Source organism: Athene noctua, chromosome 2, assembly GCF_965140245.1.
Source record: "Athene noctua chromosome 2, bAthNoc1.hap1.1, whole genome shotgun sequence".
Classification (NCBI taxonomy): Eukaryota; Metazoa; Chordata; class Aves; order Strigiformes; family Strigidae; genus Athene; species Athene noctua.
Genome location: NC_134038.1, coordinates 22,903,022 through 22,926,522, shown reverse-complemented (window position 1 = coordinate 22,926,522; position 23,501 = coordinate 22,903,022). Strand labels below are relative to the sequence as shown.

The window sequence follows — 23,501 nt, the reverse complement described above, 5'->3', positions numbered from 1 at the left end:
ACCTGCGAATCACAAATTGTTGCAGTGTAAAGTTTTGTCCTTTCCTCAACAGGAATTTCAGGAGTTCCTTGCAAAATGCTTCCAGGAAGAGTCCTACAGGATGTGTTTCTTGCTGGTTATATATCTGATTTGATTCATCAAGAGTCTGAGTACTGGAGGTTTTCAGCCAAGAACATGTTTTTCATTTTCTTCATTCACTGATCCATAACAGAATACTTTAAAGTTCCTTTCATGTCAGCTACATAAAGATGTTTTCCAAGTGTGAATGTTTCAACTTGGGACAAAAAAATAATGGAGTTATACTGGATTTCTCCCTTATACAAAAGATTATAAAGCAGATGTTAGTGCTACCTTTTTCAGCAAAGAATTACACTTAACATGCTGGAATGATGAATCTACCAACTCATTTATTCTTGTAGCTGCTATGAGGAAGGAAATGGGAGTAAGTATAATGAGACCCTTAGTGAAAGACATTTTGTGGTGATATAAAATCAGGTTACAATACCACCGTTTCCTTGGGAACACCTCTTGTCTAGCAGAACTGGAAAGAAAAAGAAAAACAAAATATCAATATCAGAAAACATATTAATAAACCTGCTGGTGTCAGGCATTTAGATGACTTAGAGAAGCCACCAAAAGAAAGTATCACATACCTTTGTTATATGGCTGGAGTTGCAGATTATACAGTTGAAGAATAATTCCAGCAGAATAATGTAAATTGGGGATGGGAATCTGTTTTTTCAGAGTATGGTGGTGAGTTCAAAGCGAGATCTAATATGAACAGGAAGGGCAGGTACCTGGAGGCACATGAACCCGAAAGTCAGAATTTATAGAATTTACAGTTTCACTACTGAGGGAATTGCAAATGAATGCTCCTTAAAGACAGGTTTCATGAATGATCATACTACATTATAATAATTTGTCTTGTTGGTTGACTGTAGATTACTTTAACACCATTACTCTGGAGTCAGTAGAGAAGTCTCTGCTCTGAGTATATTTTCATCAGTATGTCACCTGGGTAATATAAGTAACAGTAACAGCATGAGACAAGTCTGTCTCTGAGACAGGCTGACAGGAACATGAACAAATAATGTTTTAATTTAATTGCAGGAAAATGCAAGGAATGATAGGTGGAATTGATGGGAAGAAAGAAAGGTAGAAGCATAGAAAGGTCAAGTTGAACCATTTCTTCAGTGAGTCACAGGATGTCTTCTGCTCTGAATCTGCTCTCTCTTTTCAAAGCAAATAGCTAAATAATATATGGGGATTACAGTTCCTGTCCCTGGATTTGTTTGTTTATAGATACCCACTTAATGGTACAGGATTTAGTGGGAACAAGGCAAATGCCAAGGAGAAAAGAAATTCTACAACCATGCTGAGAAGCAGGTATTTGTAACTTCTGGATGAAAAATCACAGGTGCATTGAAATGATTACAGAAGCAGGCACTGTAAATCTAGAAAGTTCAGAGGTAAATATCCATCAGAAAGAAATTCAGATGAATGAAACAGTGCACAAAGCACTGTAGTGAAACCAAAACTACAGTCAGAATAGTGTTTATGGTTGAGACATGGCATGAAATGTTTTTGAAACAACTGTGTAACCTGACAGAGTGGAGAGATTGCTTTCAAGTGGTCTGGTTCTTTTTAATTATTCTTAGAAGCGATTGAGTGATTTCTATCTTTCCTCACTTCCCCAGGATAAAATGTAGTTTCCCAAAGGGATCAGTCCAGTTAATTCTTCCATTCAACATTTATAGATTGATAAGGACTGTACTATCTTCGGTAATCTGATGACACACAGTTCTACATTTCCTCCTCTTTTTGACTTCGATGCCAGATTTATCTTGTGCCTGGAAGAAAAAAGGAACTGGGTGAGAGCCAGCTGGCTGGAATCCAGTCCAAAAGGTGAAGGTGATGTGGACGGGAAGAGCAAAACGCTTTCAGGACTCGATGAAAAATCATATAGTTTATTTTACAAGGGTATCTACTTAAATATAGTATGCTCAGTTTCTATACAGTGGCTTATGTATAATAACAGAGGGTCTATTATACATAATTTTACATCAAGAAATGGAACAGGTTCCTTTCAGCTAAGGATGCCAATGACATTTTGTAGATAAAATTTGATGAATATATATGCATGGTAATAGGTGTGGATTACTGTTAAGACTTGATTTGCCACAGCTAACTTATCATGTCCTTCTGGTGATCTGTTAACTCAGAACTCGTTTTCCCAAAGGAATGCTGTCTTCAGCCCAATATTGCATGGAGAACTCTAGCTAGTGGAACTGCATCCTAGAATATTTATCCTCTGTGGAAAAACAGCTAACTAGGACCCGGATACTTCCTGGAAGATGACTTATTTTTCCACGCCTTTGCACCTGGTTATCAGTTGATGTCATTGTCCATTAGAAATGGCACCAGCTTCAGGAATGTATGATCTGTGGTGGAGATTTCAAACTGTCCAAACTAAACCTTACAAAGCTACTTTATTATTGCTACGCACACTTACATGATATCCAACACTGATGTGAGGTTATGTCTCATAATGTGAGAGAAGAGCAGGCAGAACTCTATTGTCTGTAAACAGAATGAAAACCTACAGATCTGGAGTGAACTGCTTCTTCAGCATTCCTGGATAGGTTATTTCCCATTTATTTGGGCCGGATGGCTTTGGGGCATTGTAGAATTCTTTTTTTCCGGAGATTACTTCTTGCCATCAAAATGACTGCTCAGGTGGGAGATTTAGAGGTAGGAAAAGCCTTCGGAGAGGTTTATTCCCCCGCCGCCTGGTTTCCAGGGCGGGAGGAGGACTCCTTCTCCAGCCTTCTCTCATTGGTGTCACGTTCCTGCTCTTCTGGGTTGGAGGAATCTGTGCAGACAGACGCCGAGGGAAATTTCACACCTCGCGTTGGCTGAGGGACGCTCCGGCAGGACGTTACGCCGGCGCCCGTGGCGCAGCAGGCGTGTTGGGCTGGACCGGGCCGGCCGGCCCGCAGCGCCCTTCCCGGCCCGGGGGAGCCGGAGGCCCGGCCGGCGCCCGCTTCTCTGCAGACCGCGCCGTCGGGCCTTCGAGGGGACGGGGCTGCGGCGGCCCTGCCGCCCTCCCGGGCCGCTTCCCCCCTCCCGGGCCGCTTCCCCCCTCGCCCTTCCCGCCGCCTCCTCCTCCTCCTCGCGGGAGGGGCCCGGGCGGAGAGGGGCACCCGCTCGGCCCCGAGCGCAGCCCCGGCGGCGGGAGCAGCGAGGGCGGCGGCCGCACCGCGTCTCTCCGCCCTCTCGCCCCCCCCCCCCCCCCCCCCGCGGCCGCCGGGCTCGGTCCTCCCAGCGCGTCGCCGGCGCCTTGGCTCCTCCTTGTCCTTCCTCGCGTGATTTTTATCGCGTCCATTTTTTTGTGCGGGGATAAATAAATAAATAAGGACAGCGGCCGCCCGCCCCCCGCCGCCCAGCCCGCGAGGGGCGGCAGCCGGGCCCCGCGCGCTCGGGTGGGGGAGGCGGTGGCGGTGGGGCGATGCGGAGCCCCCTCCCGTGACTCCGGCTCTCCGCCATGCCATGGGTTAGGCGGGCTCCATCCCGCAGCCGAGAGGGCACCAGCCGAGCGAGGCGGCGGCAGCGAGCGGCGCGGCCCGGCCGAGGAGCGGCGGCGGCAGGCGGCGGCGGCAGGCGGGCGCGGCGCCCCGCAGCCCCCTCCGTGGACGGCGGCGAGGGATTATGAGCCGCGGCGGGCGGCCGGGACCGGCACTTGCCCGCCGGGGTTTCCCCCGCTGCGCGCCCCGGGGCGCCGGGGCTCCGCTCTCGCCCGCCCCCCCGGCAGCCTTTGCCCCCGTCTCCGGCCCCCCCCGCCCCGCCGCTGGCTCCGTTCCCCCTCTCCCCGCGGGGCGCTCGGCGTTAGGATAATCCCGCTCGCACCCGAACCACAGCGCTCCCGCTCCCGCGGCCAATCCTGCCCTTTCCCCTCTCCCTCCCCACCCCGCCCCCGGCGCTGCCCTCTCCCCTCCCCGCCGGGCCCCGCCGGCCCCGTCCTCCTCGCTGCCCCCGGCGAGCCGGCGGCCGGGCGGGTGGGTGCGAGGTCGGGGCCGCCGGCCACCCCGCCCCTCCCCGGCGGGGCCGTCATTAGGCTGCCGGTTGATTACAGGGTATTGATTTGTATGTGCTTCTCCCGGCGCCGGCGGCGGCCGCTCCCGCTCCCGCTGGTGCCGCCGCGGCCGCTGGAGTCAGGGCAGCGCTTCCCGTAGCGGCGGTGAGCTCCCACCAAACATGTCGGCTCCCGCCGGGCCCCGGGGCGGCCCCGCTGCCCCTCAGCCTCCTCCGGCTCCTCAGCCCGAGATGCCCGACCTCAGCCACCTCACGGAGGAAGAGCGGAAGATCATTCTGGCCGTCATGGACCGCCAGAAGAAGGAAGAGGAGAAGGAGCAATCCGTGCTCAAGTAAGGGCGGGCGCATCCCTTCCTCGTCCTCCCGGCCCGCGGGCGCGGAGGGTCCCTTCCCCGGCCTCGGGGGCGGCACGGCCGCGGCGGGACGGAGGAGCCGGGCGGCCGGGGGCGGGCAGGGGTGTCTCTCGCCGCCGGCCGTGCCCCGGCGGCTGCTCGGCGCCGGGCGAGTGCGGGGGCACGGCGGGGGAAAACCTGCCGCCGCGGGAGCGGGCGGGGACGGGGCCGGGGGCCGCCGGGGCGGCGCGGGCCGGGCTCGCCGCCTGCCTCAGCCGCACTCCGCGGGGCGGGCGGCGGCGCGGCGGCTCCGGCTCCACACGCCCCGGCGCTGGCGGGGGCAAGGCGCCCAACATGGCCGCACAGGTGCCGTTCTCACCCGGCGTGTGCCATCAGGAGGAAGGGGGGTGGGTCGCGGCGGCGGTTGGCGCCGCCGGAGGGGGCGGATCGGCGGCATCGGGTCCCGTCCCGGGGGCGCGGCGGGCTCCGGGCCGGCGGCGGCGGCCCTGCCCGGCGCTGGCGCGGCCGCCCGGGGCGGACCGGGACCGCCGGGGCCTAGGCTCCGGCCGTCTCGCTGGGTGGGTTTGCCACAGCCGCCATCTTCCCCCGACAACGTGTCTGCCGCCCGCCCCCGCCCCGCTGCTCTTTCCAAGCGTGAGCCCCGGCGCCGGGGGAAGCGGGGCGCCCAGCCGCCCGCCCGCCGCGGGCATGGGAGGCGGCGGCCGCCCGGCTCCGGCACCGGGAGCTGTCCGCGGGCCCGGCTCCGGCACCGGGAGCTGTCCGCGGGCCCGGCTCCGGCACCGGGAGCTGTCCGCGGGCTCGGCTCCGGCACCGGGAGCTGTCCCCGGCCGCCCGGCTCCGGCACCGGGAGCTGTCCACGGCGGCGCCGCCGCTGCAGCCCGGCCGCGGAGTCCCGTCCTGCCGCGGCTGGCCGGCGCGGCGCGGAGCAGGGGGGGACGGGGAGGCGGGAGCTCCCCTTGCGCCGTGCCCCAGCCGCGAGGGGAGCCCGGTCCTGCCCGAGGCGCGGGGTCCCGCGGTGGCGGTGGGTCGGTCCTTCCCTGGCCCGGCTGGGAGGCTCCGAGGAAACTCACGAAAACTGTTGTCCCTCCGGGGCGGAGGAATCACGCTGACTTCTAGCGGCTTAAACACAAGCGAAGCGACTGCTGTAGTGGACATGAGTTTTATGAGCGTGGTGAAGCTGAAGCAGTAAGCGGGTTTTAATACCCAAATGACTATCGTGTCTTGAACACGTTAACTGCAGCTGCCCCCCGCACTCGGTACCTGGAAGCTGCCTTCTCGGCTTCAGCTGCTGACTTTGGAAGTCTCTTTCCAAGATTCGCTGCATTATCGTTAGTGTCTTATGAAAACTTCAGATACCATTTGTGTGACAGCTGCTAAACTATGAGGTGATCTAAAATCATTTCAAGGTCTGTTTAAAAAGGTTTTTCTATTAGGTGAACATTTTGAAGTATGTCAGTCTAATGCGAGCACTGGAAATAAAGTGCCATACCTTGTTTTATCACTACCTCTCAGTCTCATGCTATACAATTTGCTTGCTATTGGTGGTACTTTTATTTTAAAGCAATTTAGACTCCTTTACATTGATAAATTTTGTGGCCTATCAAAATAAATGCAAATTCTTGTCTAAAATTTCTGCACTCTTAATAATTACTAATGAAAAAGGAAATGGAAAATTATTCAACGTGCAGTTTAAATAGATAATAACAGTATTACAATTTTAAAGAAGGCTTCTGGCAACTCTTGTTGTGGACAATAATATTTATGAACCATTATAAAGTACAATTTCAGTATGGTACTAGGATCAGCTTGAACTGTTGAGCTTACAAATGGAGAATAAACAGTTCTCAAGTAATGACAAGGTAAAACCAACTTAAGAAATGATACAGAAGTGTTCTAGTTTATAGCGTTCGGGATATTGGAAGAAGACAATGGACAAAAGAAAGGTCTTCATCAAATCTAAAGATAAACTATAAACTTCATGTGGGTTTAGTTTCTCATTATGTCTCACCAAAGCTTCCTCCTGAGTTTGTGTAAGCCATGAGGGAAGTGGTATGGCATAAAGTTTATCCACAAAGGATACTCTAAAACAGTGCTCTCAGGAAAATGCTGTTGCTAGTGGAATTTGGATAGTGGCCCACAATATTTTACAGGATACTGAGAAGTGATCTTGTGTCAAGTTAATAAGTCATCAGTTTCATTTTTCTTAAAAGTGAAATGGTTTCTGAACCATCAGGTACATATTTATTCTGAAAATATCTACAGATTTATTCAGCACAACTCTCCACCAAAGTCATACCAGAGCTCGTTCTGCATTTTTTAGGTAGATATTACTGAATTTAAGTCTCTTGACTGATGTTTTCCTTCTGTTATGAGAAGAGAAAGAAGAAGAAAGAAACCCCCCAATATCTATGTGAATGAACTACTGTTATTGCATAGAGATAAATATAGTGCTAAATCCTGCAGTCTTTGTTCAAGTGTAATTCTCCTCGAAGGCAAGCTCCTTTTGAAGTGGAAGGTATTTTTGTCTGACTAAGCAATAAAATTGTGTCATTTCATTCCATGGAGAAATACAGGAAGATAAAAAAAGATGCTGAAAACAAGAGTTGACGTTTAGAGATATTATCACAAGAACTGTTCAAATGTTGTAGAAAGTGGCAAGCATGGATTTCCTCTAATTTTTTTGATAATTTATGGTGATTGAGTGTCAGTATGAATGGCTAGTCCCTGGGCTCTACTTCCTTTCTCCATTCTATTTCTATTTTCTGCTTTTCAAATTCTCATGCTGTGCCCATCACTGTGGTATTTGAGCATCTTCCAGAAGTGCATTAAGTAGTGTGACTCACATCTGTAATGTGGACTATTTATTCTTTTCCTTTCACTCCCTGGAGTAAATATGTGTGGATTTAAAATAGATACATAACTTATTCTCCTTATGCTAGTTCTACTCTTTTTGGGGAAAGAAAATGCAGATGGTATTGAGTTGTAATCTGTAGCAACTAATAGTGATCAGGTCAGCATGAATTCTTGCCAGGATTTTCTGGAACCTGATGGCATGGAAAGCAGAAGCTTTCCAGATTTGCTTTCTCCTTTGGCCTGGTTTAGTCTGTGAAAGACACCTAGCTACAGTTGTGCACTGTGCTCCTGTGGCAGAGCTTCTGCTTTAAAAAGGAGGATAGGCAGCAAATTGCTGTTTCGACTGTCTTCTGGATTTTTTGGGACCCTTGGAGTGCATTTTGAATGTAATGTACTAAGAAGGTCCATTTTTGACAAGTTATTGAACATATATTATGCATAATATTTAATATGCATAATGCATGACATGGAGAGAGTGAATTTATGTCTGTACACTGGGTGTAAGTCCTTCTCTGCTGTTATAGGAACATTTACATATTTTCAACTTTTACCTTTGTGGATGTTTCACTCTCTTGGATGTAGCATAGAACTTTTAATGATGGCTTTTCCTTTACATTATGCAGATCCTTCCTCTTATAAATTCTAGTTTTGTGTGTGTAAGCTAACAGATTTTAGATAGCACATTTCCTCCATATGGATTGATTTATGGGATCAGTTTTGTGCTTTTTTACTTTACATTTGTACTTTATTTCTATCACAGGACTGGCTTGAGAGGCTGCACAGAGAAAAAAGATTTGTAGAAGATGCTGGGATGCTGACATTGTAAAGACTTAGATTTCAGCCTGTGTGATCTGCATATACACTTTTCTACTTCCAGTATCCTGGGTTTCCAGCTCCCTTGTCTAGTCATTCTAAAGATAAAATGCTGTCCTTGTGAAGTCAGACTTTCAGCTCTGAAAATACTTGCATTTCAGTTTTTCATGGGTATGGACATTTTTGCCTGGTAGAAGACAAGTTTTCCCAAGAGAAATTTCATCATGAAATCATCCAGCTTTTCATATATTTGCAAAGTATCACAGGTTTACCATGAGGCCCTTATAAAAGATCTCTTTTGTATATGTGTGTGGCTGAAATCAGCTGGTATTGTCATCTGTTTTATCCAGGGGGAGAAGACAGATGGAAACATGGTGGGTTAGCTAGAGGGTAGTCACCACTGTCAAGTCGAGAGTAAGCTTTAGGAAGGTATGACTGACTGCAGGCTTGCGTGTGCTCAGTTGCTGTGTCAGCGATGGCACAGCCATGGTAAAAATTGAGTAGCTACACTGGCTGAAACAAAATCTCTGGCAAGCAGACCTCAAAGAAGCTAGACCGTGTGGGCTCTGTTTGGCATCATAGGTGAATGAGATGAGGGGCAGGATGCTAGGCCTGGGGGAGAAGAAGCAATAGATTGATGGCTGTGAGTCACAGCAGTGTAAATATCTGCCACACAAAGCTATTGTACTGCTTTATAAATAATTATCATGCTTTAGAAATAATCAACTCTGATTTACGCTGCTTTGAAATATTGTATGTTTGGGATTTGGATTTTGGGGCTGGAGGGATGACAGAGATGTAGGTGGTGATTATGGATTCTGTTTTTTGAAAATAGAGATATGTATATGGGAATTTCCAAAGTTTATAGGGTAATGAGAAAGATTTTCTTTTGGCTACATAGTGAACTAGGACTCTAGGCAATGTTAGTTCTTTAAGTTATGCTTCTATAACTTTACAGTGTGTTTTGTCTGAATGTGGAGTGCTGATCAGAACAGTCCATTGCAACTTGTCATTTTGCTTTTGTTTCTATGTATTATAAAATAAAATATGGTCAAGGTGACTTTAAAAGTGATAACTTCATGCAGTGTAAAATAAGCGATGATGGAAGTTAAATGCAAAGATATAGCTGAGGAAGACAGTTGTCCCCTTCCCTGTCCTGCCTTGCCCTGCCCTGCCCTCTTCCCTGTGCTTTTCCCTTCCTACTACCTCTTTCTCTGCTTTGTCCTAATATTACCATCTCCCCTTTCTTTTGTCTTAAGAATTTGTACTACTTTTTTGATGTCTCTCAAAATTGTCATTATTCTTTACTCTTCTCTCTTACCACATGCTTGGACATTTTATACTGTAGAAAATACTTGTCAGGATGTTACAGCTTGTACCATTTGCTATTCAAGAAGACCCAGTGTTTACAACCGTTCTCTAAAGCATCTAGCACACTTTTGGGCAATCTCTACAAATAACAGCAGTAGTACTTCCTCTTAGTGACTAAGCAGAATGTATTTGGAGATTATACAGACTGGCAGTTACGATAATTACTGGGTTTGCTAATGTTAATGTTGAGTAAAATTTCAGAAGACTGCCATAGTGCTGATGTTCCCACATTCAAAAAGTACAAGCAGGATGGGTTGGATGTAGAAAGGCCTGACATTATATGGGGCCAAAAAATAGAAAAGTTGATACAGGATTTAGGTAACAACCCAAAAAATAGGTATTTAACACCAGTCAGTGTGTGCTTTCTGAAATCTTGTCAAATAAAACTGCTTTTGCATTCTTTGAAACAAAAAGAATGAAACATTTAATTTTACATTTTAAAGACAGGAGTGTGGATCATACTTTAAGGCGCTGGGACTGTATCCTAGAAAGTGGTGACTGGGTGAAATTCAGTGGTCTCTGGAAGTGAGGTTAGGGGGCTGAATGGTCCATTCTGGATTTTGTCTGCATGCATCTGTGAGCTGCGTAATGTTCAAATAACTGAGAATGTCAAATAATTGATTTTTCCATTGAAACAAGAGCTTAATTAGTGTATATATTGCAAATGCAAAAATACACAGAAATGGTAGGTTACACAGAACTGATATAAAATGTGTTTTTACCCTGCTAGTGAAGTTGTAAAATACTTGCAGCATAAGGAAGAAAAAAGTAATATAATGGTTTGAACTTTGAAGTTTAGTGGAATGTGAAATTAGCCATGTGAAAGCTAGCCAGTGGAATGTGAAACTAGCTATGTATATAAATGTTCAGTTTTTATCTGTAAGGTAGACTTGACAGTCTTGGGATTTTTCTTTGGGTGAATGCCACCTCTCAACCCTCTGCTTTACTGGCTTCCTTAAAGTTTTACTGTCATATTCACAGTCAGTCAGAAGGCTATGAAAGTCTCCAAGAAGTCCATCAGGGCTACCTTTTCCAAGAAGGTGGGTTTTTTTTGTTTCAGGGTTTTTTCTTTTTTTTTTCCTGAACATCTTTGATGGCTTTTTTGACAGGAACTTGGGTAGATAAAACCCAAAAGCACACAAGAAATGATGATTTATGATCTCTTCTATACTCATCTCACTGCAACAGACATTACACCTTAATAATGAGCTTTGAGGTGGGGGTGATTTTTTAAGTTAAGATTAGATCATGTGGGCTGTTTTAATCATATGTCTTACTGTATCATGGTTAATAAGCTACAAGTTATCACAGACAACCTAATCTCTTTAAAAGTGAGCAACAGTGAATCTTCTTAATTTAGACTCATAAGCAGGAAAAATATCTTTAAATGCTAATTGTTTAAAAATGGTGTTCAAAACCAGTTGTCTTTCAGACAAATGAATTCATATTAGAAATCTTAAATTCAACCACACTGTTTTCAACACTTATTGAGTTTAGATTTTGTCTCTTTTGCAGGACTACATGGTGTAACAGGAGGAACTGTTACGTCCTTGAAGTGTAACTGTCTGTTTAGGATATATTATAGTTTATTAATAAGAGCAGTTTACACCTAATCTGCTAGTGCTTTTGTAAACTCAGTAAACTCAGGCAACTGCACCTTGTGATTTGTTAAATTTCTGGTGATACAATAGTATTGCAGAATCAGTGCTGTGCTGGAAAGCTGCTTCTGCATGATAAAACTATGTTTGACTGTTTCCTCATGTTATTTCTCCAGTGTATTGTCTTGAGTTGGAAAGGGATCGGTCAGGACTAAGAGTCAATGTAACGGTACAAGATTGTATAAGGGAGTAGTAGTGCATTTAAGAAGTTAATACATATAATTTTTGGAGGGTAAGAGTTCAAAGTAATTTGTATTGTTCCCTGCTGTTTTCATTGAAGGTGGAAGACAGTTCTTTTATAGACTCGAATTCAAGTATCAGCTGTCATCACATTTCCCTGCCTAAACATGTTTGCAGAGCGATCTTAGTTGCATTTTGATAAACTGAAATTAAATTAATGCATTTTGATAGGGGAGGGGTTTATAATAGTCTATGTATTTTTTGAGTTCTGAAGTTTTGATGTGAGAGCCTAAAGAATACATTTGATTTAGACTTTAAACTATTTTATTAAAACCATAGTGAGATATCCTGTTTGTTCTAGCAGGAGTTAGTGAGAGGTGAACTCTTGTGTTTCAAAAAAATCTGAGTGCTTCTGTTTAAAAAATTCACAAATAAAATCTTTATACTTTAAATAAAACATAAAAAAGTTATTTTATTTTTATTGTCTCTGTGGGGTTGTTTCTTTCTTCTTAAATCTCATATGTAGTTGTTTAAATACTTCCAGATAACTTATTCGTTCTTTATTACCGTTAATATTTTTAAGGTGAATGATTCCCTATAGCAAATATTATATTGTATTTGTACATAGAAAACTCACAAGTCATATACCATTACTAGGCATTTGATCTAACATGGCATTTTGGTTCTCTGTATTTGTAAGGGCAGCCTTTCTTTAGAATGTGTATTATCTTAAGCATATGAGGGACATCAAATGTTTTGACCTTTAAATAAAATTGTGAGTTAGAAGCAGTCAGCCTTTTTTGGGAAATATTTTGCAGCCATCTTTCAAACAGCTTTTCAGAAATGAGTACTCCAGTGCATCAGCAAGAAATCTTTTTCCATATACAGTTACTCTAACTCTTGGTGCATTTATACGTTTTTCTCTTTACAGAAAGGATGAGTGAGAACTTTTAAAGCTATTTAAAACCCAGATAACACATAGAATAATAGAAAATAGGGCTGGTTGGGACCTCAAGAGGTCTTCCAATTCATCCTTTGCCTCAAGGTGTGACCCACTATGAGACAGCAATTCCTGACACTTATCTAATGTAGTGATTCCCACCTGTGAGGGCCCACCTAGCCACTGAAATAAATGCGCTTCATGGCCAAGGCAAGGGCAGATAACAGATGACACACAGAATTTGAGCTAATCAGCTCTGCAAGAGCTGGGCTGCCTACATAGGAGAAGGTGAGGAGTGGGCCAAACAGATCTTAGGGTAAAGCTCTTGGATCCAGTATGGAACTTTTACAGCTTTTTCAAATGATAGTTCACTACTGAAAGGTATGAGAACAATGAATCCTACTACTGACCTAACCAGCGATGGAGATTCCTTGAACTCCCTAGGTAATTTGTCTCAGTTACTCAGAGTCATTAACCTTACCATTAGATTTTTCCTCCTACTGTTAAACCTAAATCTCTTTTCTGACATTTGCTACTTACTCTGTCCTCAGTGGAAATGCAGAGCAGTCTGATAACTTCTCTTTTTGCAGCAACCTTTCATATATTTCACGAATGTAATCATATGTCCTCCTGTAGATTCTCATAATCTCCTTTCTGTAGACTCAACAGGTCATGTTTTCTAGAATTCTGACCATTCTTGTTGCTGTTCTTTATACACTTTCTAACTGATGTTTTTTTGAAATAAAATGTCCAAACCCAGACACAGTATTCCAAACACAAGTCTATGGGGAGAGCACAGGGATAACAGCATGTGTCTTGCACAGAACACTTTCCTTGCACAGTCAGTGTCATGTGTATTTGTTTTTTTTTGTTGTGATCCAGCATTAGGGAAGCATGGTCAGCTTGTGATCTACTATAGCTTCAACATGCTTTTCTGCAGAACTGCTGTTGAATCAGTAATTCCTCATTTTGTATTTTGAAGTTGATTACCTCACCTATGCATAGTGTTTGTCTTCATCCCCATTGAGCTGTATTCTGTCTATATCAGATGCCTCTTATGAATTTTGCATTAGAGTGAGCATTTAAATAAAATGCACAAACAGCCCTTGGAGCAAGAACGAGGATTTGCCTCTAGAGAATATCCTAATCACACAGCTATTTAGACTTTCTCTTGCTTGTCCATATATTCACATTCCTGACTGCACAGTTGCACAACTTCACTGATACGATGCAGAATAATCTTACGCCAGTTTTGCCCGTAGCTTATTAGAGAAGAGAGAGCTGTGTTTCCTCAAACTGAGAAGGGTCTACAACACAGGTCTTCACCTCCTTGGAAAGACATAACTGCTACACTATTGTAAGGGAAACAGTTGTGTCCTCTGCTATTATTCAGTCTGTGGAAGCTATTAGCTGACTTACAACCAATTTGACAAAATAGTTGAGATCCCAAAGATACTTAATTACTAAGGATCTAATGAAAATAAGTAGGTGGGTAGTGGAAAGGGATTGTCCACACTCCTGACTGCGGAAAAGTCTGCCCACACCATATTACATACCAAGGAGTCCTTATAGAGGAGAGTCAACAATAGACATAAAAATAAATCAATCATGAGCCGTAAATTCTCATGAAATTGGAATTCTTTAGGTTCAGCACTCATAGAACTGCTTTGTTAATGAAAATGATTGCCTCAGTTTTGGTATCTTTTTCATTCCTGTGTTAAAAAATTTAGACCTTGGGTTAAGGATTGAGCCCAGAGAATCTGTGGGATTCTTCTGACCAGATGTCAGTATCTACGTTGTAAAACATCTACATCTGAAATCACTGAGATTCAATTTAAAGAAAATGGAAATAAAGAGGTGCCTTTAGGATGTGATCCATCTCATCTTAAATTAGACATTTCAAATAGGCTGGATGAATTGCAGAGCCTATTTCTGGCTACGGGCTTAAAAAGAAGATAGAGTGAATGTGTCAGATGTGAAGGTCTACCTTATAGACATCTTGAGCTAGATGAGTTGAGTCTACCCTCAGAGTTCTGCCTTTGAGAGTAACCCAACTACTTGGTCTTATCAGAATGCCATAGCCACTTTCCCTGTTGGTACTGACTTTTATGGTTCTTTAGATTTCTTTAGAAGCCTGTTTGTCGATCTGCATATTTTCCTTATATTTCAATCAATTATTAATGAGGACATGCTCATTTATCCATATCTTTACTATTTGAGACTCATTGCTGGGAACCTGAGTATGTTTCCTTTATAGTTCAAGGTTATTCTGAGGATTTGATATATCTTTTATACTAAATTCAGAAAGCCTTCGAAGAATGAGATCTGGAAGAAGGCCTTGAAATACAGAATCTTTCCAGCATGTGGGATTAGGCATACCTATCAACAAAAGTACTTTGCAAAGAAAATCTTCATACGCCATTCACTGATAAGAATGATTAATGGATATTTTAGGCCAGAAGATAGAATCATAGCTGAAGATAGTCAGATTGCTAGATGTGAAGTTTCAGGATTTGTCTACTACTTGTAAACTTAAAACATTGTAATAAGACCCAAAGAAAACTCTATAAGGTCAATTTAAGTTGATAATTTATTTCCATAACTCACACACTCTCTTTTGCTGTGTATCAATGGAAGTTAGATTTCAACACATGTTTTGAGTATCTTCTATGCTTTGAATTTCTTATTTTCTGCCAGTTAGCCATTGTTTTAACAACATTTATTTAGATAATGTGTGTTTACATGTTGATAGGTCACTTTTGATAGTAGTCTGTTAAAAACACTACTGAAGTGCTATGCATTCTGAATTCAGCATTTCCTTGCTTTAAAAGCCTGGATAAACAGGTATGTGCGGAAGATGTTGTGTGGTGTAGAAATCAAATCTATTTTTGCTGAATCAGGCCCTAAGACAGTTTAGGAACATGGGTTTTGATTCAGCATGCTTTCATTAATTTGATTAGTCATTCCGATTATGATTCATTTCATTCTGTGGAACCAACTGCTGCACAGGAAGTGACAGCTGAACCACGTATTACCTAACAGCTAGAAAAATAGCATCGCTGTCACGTTTAGAAGGCTGAAGATTATACTTTTACTGAACATGTGTTTTGTACTAAAGTTAAGATGCTTCAGGAAAATCTTACTTTTTTCAAACTATTTGTAGCATTACATATATGAAATATCACAGTAAACAATATGAACTATTTAAGAATAAGAACTTAATTTACGAATAGAATGAAGCTTCTGATTTTTAATAATTTATTGTCTTTTTGGATTAGTTATAAAATTATGCCTGTGGATGCTTTGCTGATAGTCTGATTTAGATATAAGTGGTAGCTTTGAGGAGCTAAATTTAACTGAATGGGAAATATTTCTCAAGTGCTGATACTACTTCCATGCTAATATACATCACATCAGAAGACATTTCAAGCGAAGCAGTAATTTTAATTATTCTGCTGAACTTTACCAAAAAGTCAGAGAAATTAGAAAGTTAGCAGGTTGTAAAGTTAAGCAAAACCCCAATACGACTGAAAGAAAATTGTATTTTTACCTAGTATCCATATTTCTTTTTAAAAATTGTATCTTCCATGTTTAAAAATATGTATCAGAACATCCAAATATATTTTTTCCTGCAGTGTTTATCTGAAAAAAAATGCTGTAGAGGGTGCTGTGAAGGCACTGAGCCAAGAAAAGGTATTTTGGGGGTAGAGTACAGAGAAAGTACTTGGTATTTGAAAGCATTGAATTCTTCTTTCTGCTTGATATCTGAACATGCAGGTGGCCAAAGATGAATGAAATTTAATGGGCTATAGCTGAGCACTGATGTACCTTTATAGATTTTGAATTTATTTAGTCATGGTTGGAAGATAAGTGTTTTTAGCTACTTTGTAGTGTTTCTGTGAACATGTCTTTTGCAGAATTTACCAAGTGTTCTTGTCTGAAATTTAGTCTGAGTTATCTATTTGAAAAGTCTTTATAACACAGATATTCTGTGGTATAAAAGAAGCTTTTATTTGGAAAAAGACAAAACAAACATTTAGTTAGATTTTTAACTATTACTATGAATGGTCATTATTTTTTCTGCACAATCAAGAGTGAGAATAATTGTAGAATTAGGCCATGATTGCACTGATACTTGTGCCCCAATTTAACTTCTCAGACATAACTATTCCTTAACTCAATAGGACCAGTTATTTACAAGTAAGAGATTCATTAATTAAAGTGAATATGGGTTAAAATACTGCTTTTGTTTAGACTTTATAATTTTGCCTAATAACACTCTACAATAACAAAAAAGTATTCACTGAAACTGGAATTTCAGTATGGAAGCCGAGTCATGGTTCAATAGTTAATCAGTTTGGGTTTTTCTAAGTTTTTAACCATTGTGCATATAAGGAATATACAATATACTTTGCAAATCATAATGTTTATTGTTTTAACAAGAAAGGATTTCCTGGAAGTAAAATTCATTATTTCAGCGGATCATTAAAAAAGTAAAGGCACCATTGTATACTTTTTGTTGTTACTGTTGAAATAATTGAATTATATACTCCTAGTTGTATTCTTAGGTTAAATAAGAAAGAGTAGTTTAGAACTGATAGCATTTTTTGTCACTCTTTATAGCCACAAGGTTTTTCTTTGTCAGGGGCTTAGGAGTGTTTTATTGTAGTAATCCATGAAAAGTTTGTCTTTCAAAGAGACTGCTGTTCCTAACACAAGTAAGACTACGTACTTCCTTAATAATGATGACCTATTTTAAAACAGCTTCTGCCTACCATTGGCACAACTCAAAGCTGCCCACAAGAAAGGTGGTGGCCTGGGTTAAAAGAGGAAACTGCCATTAAATATCTTCTATCTTGGACATAAATAACTTTTATTCAGTGTTTATAAAGTTACTGAATGGTATTATCATGATGTGGAAGGAGGATTATACAAGAACTCTGTTGTGCATTTCCATTGCTTAATATGTTTGGTCATCATTTGTATCTTTTTTAGGGATGGTTTGAACAGCTGCATAATAGTTTTTATATCTACGTTACTGAAACATATTCTAGCCTTAGTTTCAGTATAATGAAGTTTTTCTTCAAAAAATTTCTCTCTGTGAAACAAAGGGAGGAAAGGATTGTTGTTGAACCCTTGCCCATCAACCTAATTATTCTTTGCCTTTTAATTCATAACTAGGTTCATATTGCCATAATAAATGAAAATTCACATAAGAATTTATATAGAAGCATGTAAGTCACTAGATTCATAACTAAAAATTGTATCACTTGTTTTTCAGTATGGAGTAAGTATTTGTATTGGGTTTATGTGTCCAGATGTTGGGGGGTGCTCCAGGGGTGGCTTCTGTGAGAAGACACCAGGAGCTGCTCTTATGTCAGACAGAGCTGGTTACAGTCAGCTCCAAAACAGACCCGCTGCTGGCCAAAGCTGAGCCCATCAGCAACACTGGTGGCGTCTCTGTGATAACATGTTTAAGTGAAGATAAAAAATGCTGCACATGAAATGTGAGAGAAAGGAGTGAGAAAAATGTGGGAGAAACAGCCCTGCAGACACTGAGGTCAGTGAAGAAGGAGGGGGAGGAGGTGCCCCAGGTGCCAGAGCAGAGGTTCCCCTGCAGCCGTGGTGCAGCCCATGGTGAGGCAGCTGTGCCCTGAGCCTGTGGAGGTCAATGGTGGAGCAGATCTCCACCTGCAGACTGTGGAGGAGCCCACACCAGAGCAGGTGGATGTGCCTTGAAGGAAGTTTTGACCTCGTGGAGAGCCTGCACTGGAGCAGGCTCCTGGCAGGTCCCGTGGCCCATGGAGAGAAGCCCACTCTGGAGCAGTTTTGCTGGCAAACCCCGTGGGGGTTCCCTTGCCGGAACAGTTCATTCCTGAAGGACTGCACCCCATGGTCCTTTACCCATGCTGGAACAGTTCTTGAAAAGCTGCAGCCTGTGGGAAGGACTCATGTTGGAGCAGGGGAAAAGTGTGAGGAGGAAGGAGTGGCAGAGACAAAACGTTATAGGCTGACCACAATGCCCATTCCCCATCCACCTGTGCTGCTTGGGAGGGTGGAGATAGAAGATTCAGTAGTGAAACTGAGCCTAAGGAAGAAGGAAAGGGTGGGGGGAAGGTGTTTTTAGCTTTGTTTTTATAATGTCCACTGTCCTACCTGGTTATTAATTGGCAATAATTTAATCTTTCCAAAATGGAGTCTGTTTTGCCCATGATGGTAATTGATGAGCAATCTCCCTCCCCTTATCTTGACACGTGAGCTTTTCTATCTTATTTTCTGCCCTGTCCTGCTGAGGAAGGGGAATGAGAGCACGGCTTGATGGTTGTCAGCCAGCCAAGGTGAACCTACCACAGTATTTTGCTAATATATTTACCAAGGCTAACTTGAGCCTAGTGATGCCACTTTTCCTGGGTTCCCTGTGGAATCAACACAGCGAGAGAAAGAGAAGCTTCTCCAGAAGGCAGTTCTGAGGGGCCAAATACAGCTCTGGAGCTCAGGGCAGTTCTTTGCTGTCAGTGCAGCCAGCACAGGCAGCTCCACTGCCAGCCCAGCTGCTCTTTCCTGCCTCCATGACACCATCATGGCCCTGGTGCAAGTGTCTGCTGAACAGTCTACTGAAACTGCTTCAGGGAAGTTAAGCTAATGCAAAATGTTTTCCTCTTCATCATTTTGTCAGAGCATTTTTTTAAGCTACAAAAAGGAACTGATACGGTGCACTGTACAGTCCCACAAGGTGCTGAGCTAGCACAACTGAAGGGCTAGGAGAGATTAGCTACAGTACCTTTGGAGTTTCTGGGAGCACTGGACTTATTCCCCCATTATTTCCACAGTCTGCAATGACTGGTCATGTTGCAGTCACTGAGAAAAGCAACAGTCAACAAGTACAAAATAATTTCTGTTTTTGAAGGTGTCGTTTAAGGTCTATGAATTATTGTAGCCAAAATTAGTGTTCAGAGCTTTTCTCATGAAGAAAACAAAGAAAGTGCTCATAACATTCTGCTGTTGAATAAGGAGTTGGAAGATCATTGCTGGTGTTAGTTCAGATAGAACTAGGTTTTGTGTCTCCATATGAAACAGCATACACAGGTTTTTTTCTAAGACGTGTTTAAAACTCTGATTTTCTGACACAATGGAATAAGTTTGTTCAGCTCATAGGATGTGGAAAGAAAGGAGAGAGGAAATACATTAGATGAAGCTAGCTATGTGAAAGGGGTCTAGAAAGTTGTGTTGTTGCATTTTCGAGTATGATCTGGGACATAAATGCCAAAAAAACCAAGGAGGCAGGGAAGGAGACTGGCCTGGCTAAACAGGGACTTGTGGCTGGATCTCAAGAACAAAAAGAGAACCTATTGCCTTTGGAAGAGGGGCCAGGTCTCTCATGAAGACTATAAAGATGTAGTGAAGTTATGCAGGGAGAACATTAGGAGAACCAAGGCACAGCTAGAGCTCAACTTGGCTACAGCTGTTAAGGATAATAAAAATTTTTTCTATAAATTCATTAACAGCAAAAGGAGGATTAGATAAAATGTCCCTCCTTTACTGGAGGCAGAGGGAAAGACGGTAACTAAGGATGAGGAAAAGGCTGAGGTGCTCAACACCTACTTTGCCTCAGTCTTTAGCAGTGGAACCGGCTGTTCCCTGGACACCCAGCCTCAGGAGCTGGGAGATGGGGAGGGGAAGCAGGCTGAGGTCAGCACAGCTGAAGAGGAGGTGGTCAGAGACCTGCTGCACCACTTGGATGCACACAAGTCTGTGGGACCGGATGGGTTACACCCAAGGGTGCTGAAAGAGTTGGCAGATGTGCTCACCAAGCCACTGTCCATGATTTACCTGAAATCATGGCTAACTGGGGAGGTCCCATTGGACTGGAGGGTGGCAAATGTGACACCCATCTAGAGAAAAGGCAGAAAGAAGGATCCAGGAAACTATAGACCTGTCAGTTTGACCTCAGTACCAGGGAAGGTCATGGAGCAGATCATCTCGAGTGCTATTAGAAGTCATATAATGGGCAACCAGGGGATCAGGCCCAGTCAGCATGGGTTTATGAAAGGCAGGTCCTGCCTGACAAACCTGATCTCCTTCTACGACAGGGCGACCTGCTCATTGGATGAGGGAAAGGCTGTGGATGTTGTTTACCTTGACTTCAGTAAGGCCTTTGACACCGATTCCCACAGCATTCTGCTGGCGAAACTGGCTGCTCGGGGCTTGGATGGGAGCACGCTTTGCTGGGTAAAAAACTGTCTGGATGGCCAGGCCCAAAGAGTTGTGGTGAACAGAGTTAAATCCAGTTAGCGGCCGGTCACGAGTGGTGTCCCCCAGGGCTGGGTTTTGGGGCCACTCCTGTTTAACATCTTTATTGATGATCTAGACGAGGGGATCGAGTGCACCCTCAGTCAGTTTGCAGATGACACCAAGTTGGGTGGGAGTGTTGATCTGCTCGAGGGTAGGGAGGCTCTGCAGAGAGACCTGGACAGGCTGGAGCCATGGGCTGAGGCCAACTGGAGGAGTTTCACTAAGGCCAAATGCCGGGGGCTGCCCTTGGGCCACAACAACCCCCAGCAGCGCTACAGGCTGGGGGAGGAGTGGCTGGAGAGCTGCCAGTCAGAGAGGGACCTGGGGGGGGTTGATTGACAGCCCGATGAACAGGAGCCAGCAGTGTGCACAGGTGGCCAAGAAGGCCAATGGCATCCTGGCTTGTGTCAGCAATAGCGTGGCCAGCAGGGACAGGGAAGGGATCTGACCCCTGTACTCGGCACTGGTGAGGCCGCCCCTCGATTCCTGTGTTCAGTTTTGGGCCCCTCACTACAAAAAGGACATTGAATGACTCGAGCGTGTCCAGAGAAGGGCAACGGAGTTGGTGCAGGGTCTGGAGCACAGGTCGTACGGGGAGCGGCTGAGGGAACTGGGGGTGTTTAGTCTGGAGAAGAGGAGGCTGAGGGGAGACCTCATCGCCCTCTACAGCTACCTGAAAGGAGGGTGCAGAGAGCTGGGGATGAGTCTCTTTAACCAAGTAACAAGCGATAGGACAAGAGGGAATGGCCTCAAGTTGCACCAGGGAAGGTTTAGACTGGATATTAGGAAGCATTTCTTTCCAGAACGGGTTGTTAGGCGTTGGAATGGGCTGCCCAGGAAGGTGGTGGAGTCCCCATCCCTGGAGGTGTTTAAGAGTCGGGTTGACATAGCGCTGAGGGATATGGTGTAGTTGGGAACTGTCAATGTTAGGTTAGTGGTTGGACTGGATGATCTTCAAGGTCTTTTCCAACCTAGACGATTCTGTGATTCTGTGACAAATAATGAAAGCTGTGTAGCAGAGTTCCTAGTTGTAATTGCTGCACACGCAATCTCTTATATTTTCACAGATGAACGGATACTCTTTTTATTGTGTAAAATAATGGGAGAGCTGCTTTGCCCCTAGTATTTCAGTTTTTGCATGGAGATAAGATCTGGTTGTTCAAATTGTGTGATGGCTTTGGCTCCAAGTTTGTTTGCAATTTACTTGAAATATAGGCTACATGGATATTTTAAAAAAGAGGACATATAAATAATGTTGTTACAATTTAATGTTATTAAAACGTCATTTTAAAGAGTGAGTACTGCATATGACAATAATTATGAATGAATTTCAACATTCTAGGATCATGAACTCATGAAAGTTTATAAGGTTACATAGAGAAACACAACGCGTGAATTACCATTGCTACTGTCTATGCCAACACATAAGCAAAAGATAGACCTTCATCAAAGCATTTAAATTTTTTCTAATTGTAATAAAAGTAATTGATTCTGCTACGTAATAGACTTGAAGACTTACTTGTGCATCTGATATGTAGCCTCATTGACTTAATTGAATCTTATGAAAAAAATGACTAATCTAGCAATTAAAAATATTACCACGCTAGTAGCAATTTTCTGAATGCCTACCTAGCCATCTTATTTTTAAGCAATGCTATATTTAGAGGGACATTTCATTCTTTCAGAAGAGAAATAAATCTATTAGGACTAGGGCTATTATGTAGGACTATTAAATATTCACATATTTTGTACTACTCGGTTGCTAATATTAGCCCAGTATTCATTAGGAGCTGCATTCTACTATTGGGTAGAATTTTTTTTCTTTTTTTTTTTTTTTTTCTCTCAGATTGCTGTAACAGTCATGTTTGATGTGCATTTTATTGAAAAATAAAACAGCTGTCCCCTTTCTTATTCCTCCCCTCTTGCATGCTGGTAAAAGTTACTACAGAAGCAATATTTTAACATGTTAACATGTGTTATACCCCCAAATGAGTGTGATGGTCCTTTCAGAATCAAAGCCCACTCTTCTAGAATGATTTACTGCTCCTAAATATGAATAAATTATATATATTTAAAATGTCATATTCTCTCAGAAGCCAGTAATTTTATAAAAAATTAAGTTTCTTTTGAACATTTTTTCTGCAAGTATCAGACACAAATTTCTGAAGGGTATAGTAAGCTTTTACTTTTTCCTAGGTTAATATTCAGACTGTCTCAGTCGCTGATTTAACAAATGTCCAGTGTCTGTCTGGACTCTACTACTGGTTTATACTGCTGGTTTGATTGCCTGTGTTATTGTAAAATGAAATACTAAAAGGTCTTTCATCCTAATGCTGTATGAAAGAAGATGTACTTATACTAGAAGTTTCTCTCTGTAGAAAATGAGGACGGAACTTCAGTTGAGATCTTTCTGAGATAATAATGGAATTACTCTGAAAGAAGGAAGATATTACTGAGGGCATGTTCATCTTAAACAAGACTTTCTTCCCATACAAGAAATTATGTATTTCTTCCAGTGCTCCAAATATATTTTAAATTATATAAGTGCTAGTTTAGTATTTTAAATTTTACTTACATTTAGGTTATACAAGATAGGATTTTCCAATTTTTGTAATTTTATATCACTTTTATATATAAAAGTGTTCTGGTAGGTGACCATTTAAGTCTGTCAGTCCTATAGATTTTAATACAGATTAATTTTAAATTAAGCACTTTCCCCAACTCATTCTTTATGGATGGATCTTGTAAGAAAATATTTGTGTTAGACCATATCACTGTCAAATAAATAATTTTATAGTTTTTTCGTGATGCTTTCCTGATTTTTTTTTTCCCCATAATAAAACGATTGAGCCTGATTTTGGTTTAACTTGCATTCTTTTATTCTGTTGTAAGTCTACTGATGTCATTAGATCGCTTCTGATTTAATCTTACTGTCAAAGAAAAAAAATT

At 43.0% G+C, this 23,501-nt stretch overlaps 1 protein-coding gene across 48 annotated transcripts in view; it reads left to right on the top strand.

Moving 5' to 3' along the window:
* Positions 1–3,488: 3,488 nt before the first annotated feature.
* The window catches only part of RIMS2 (regulating synaptic membrane exocytosis 2), a 489,731-nt gene continuing 469,718 nt past the window's right edge, over positions 3,489–23,501 (top strand). For 33 of the 48 annotated variants that reach the window (XM_074898601.1, XM_074898575.1, XM_074898603.1 and 30 more), the window contains exon 1: positions 3,491–4,424. In XM_074898601.1, the coding sequence (XP_074754702.1) occupies positions 4,255–4,424 (170 nt within the window). In that variant the 5' untranslated portion in view covers positions 3,491–4,254. Of the gene's footprint in view, positions 4,425–23,501 lie in introns of all 48 variants that reach the window. The other 15 variants (XM_074898600.1, XM_074898596.1, XM_074898591.1 and 12 more) reach the window with 3 other exon arrangements.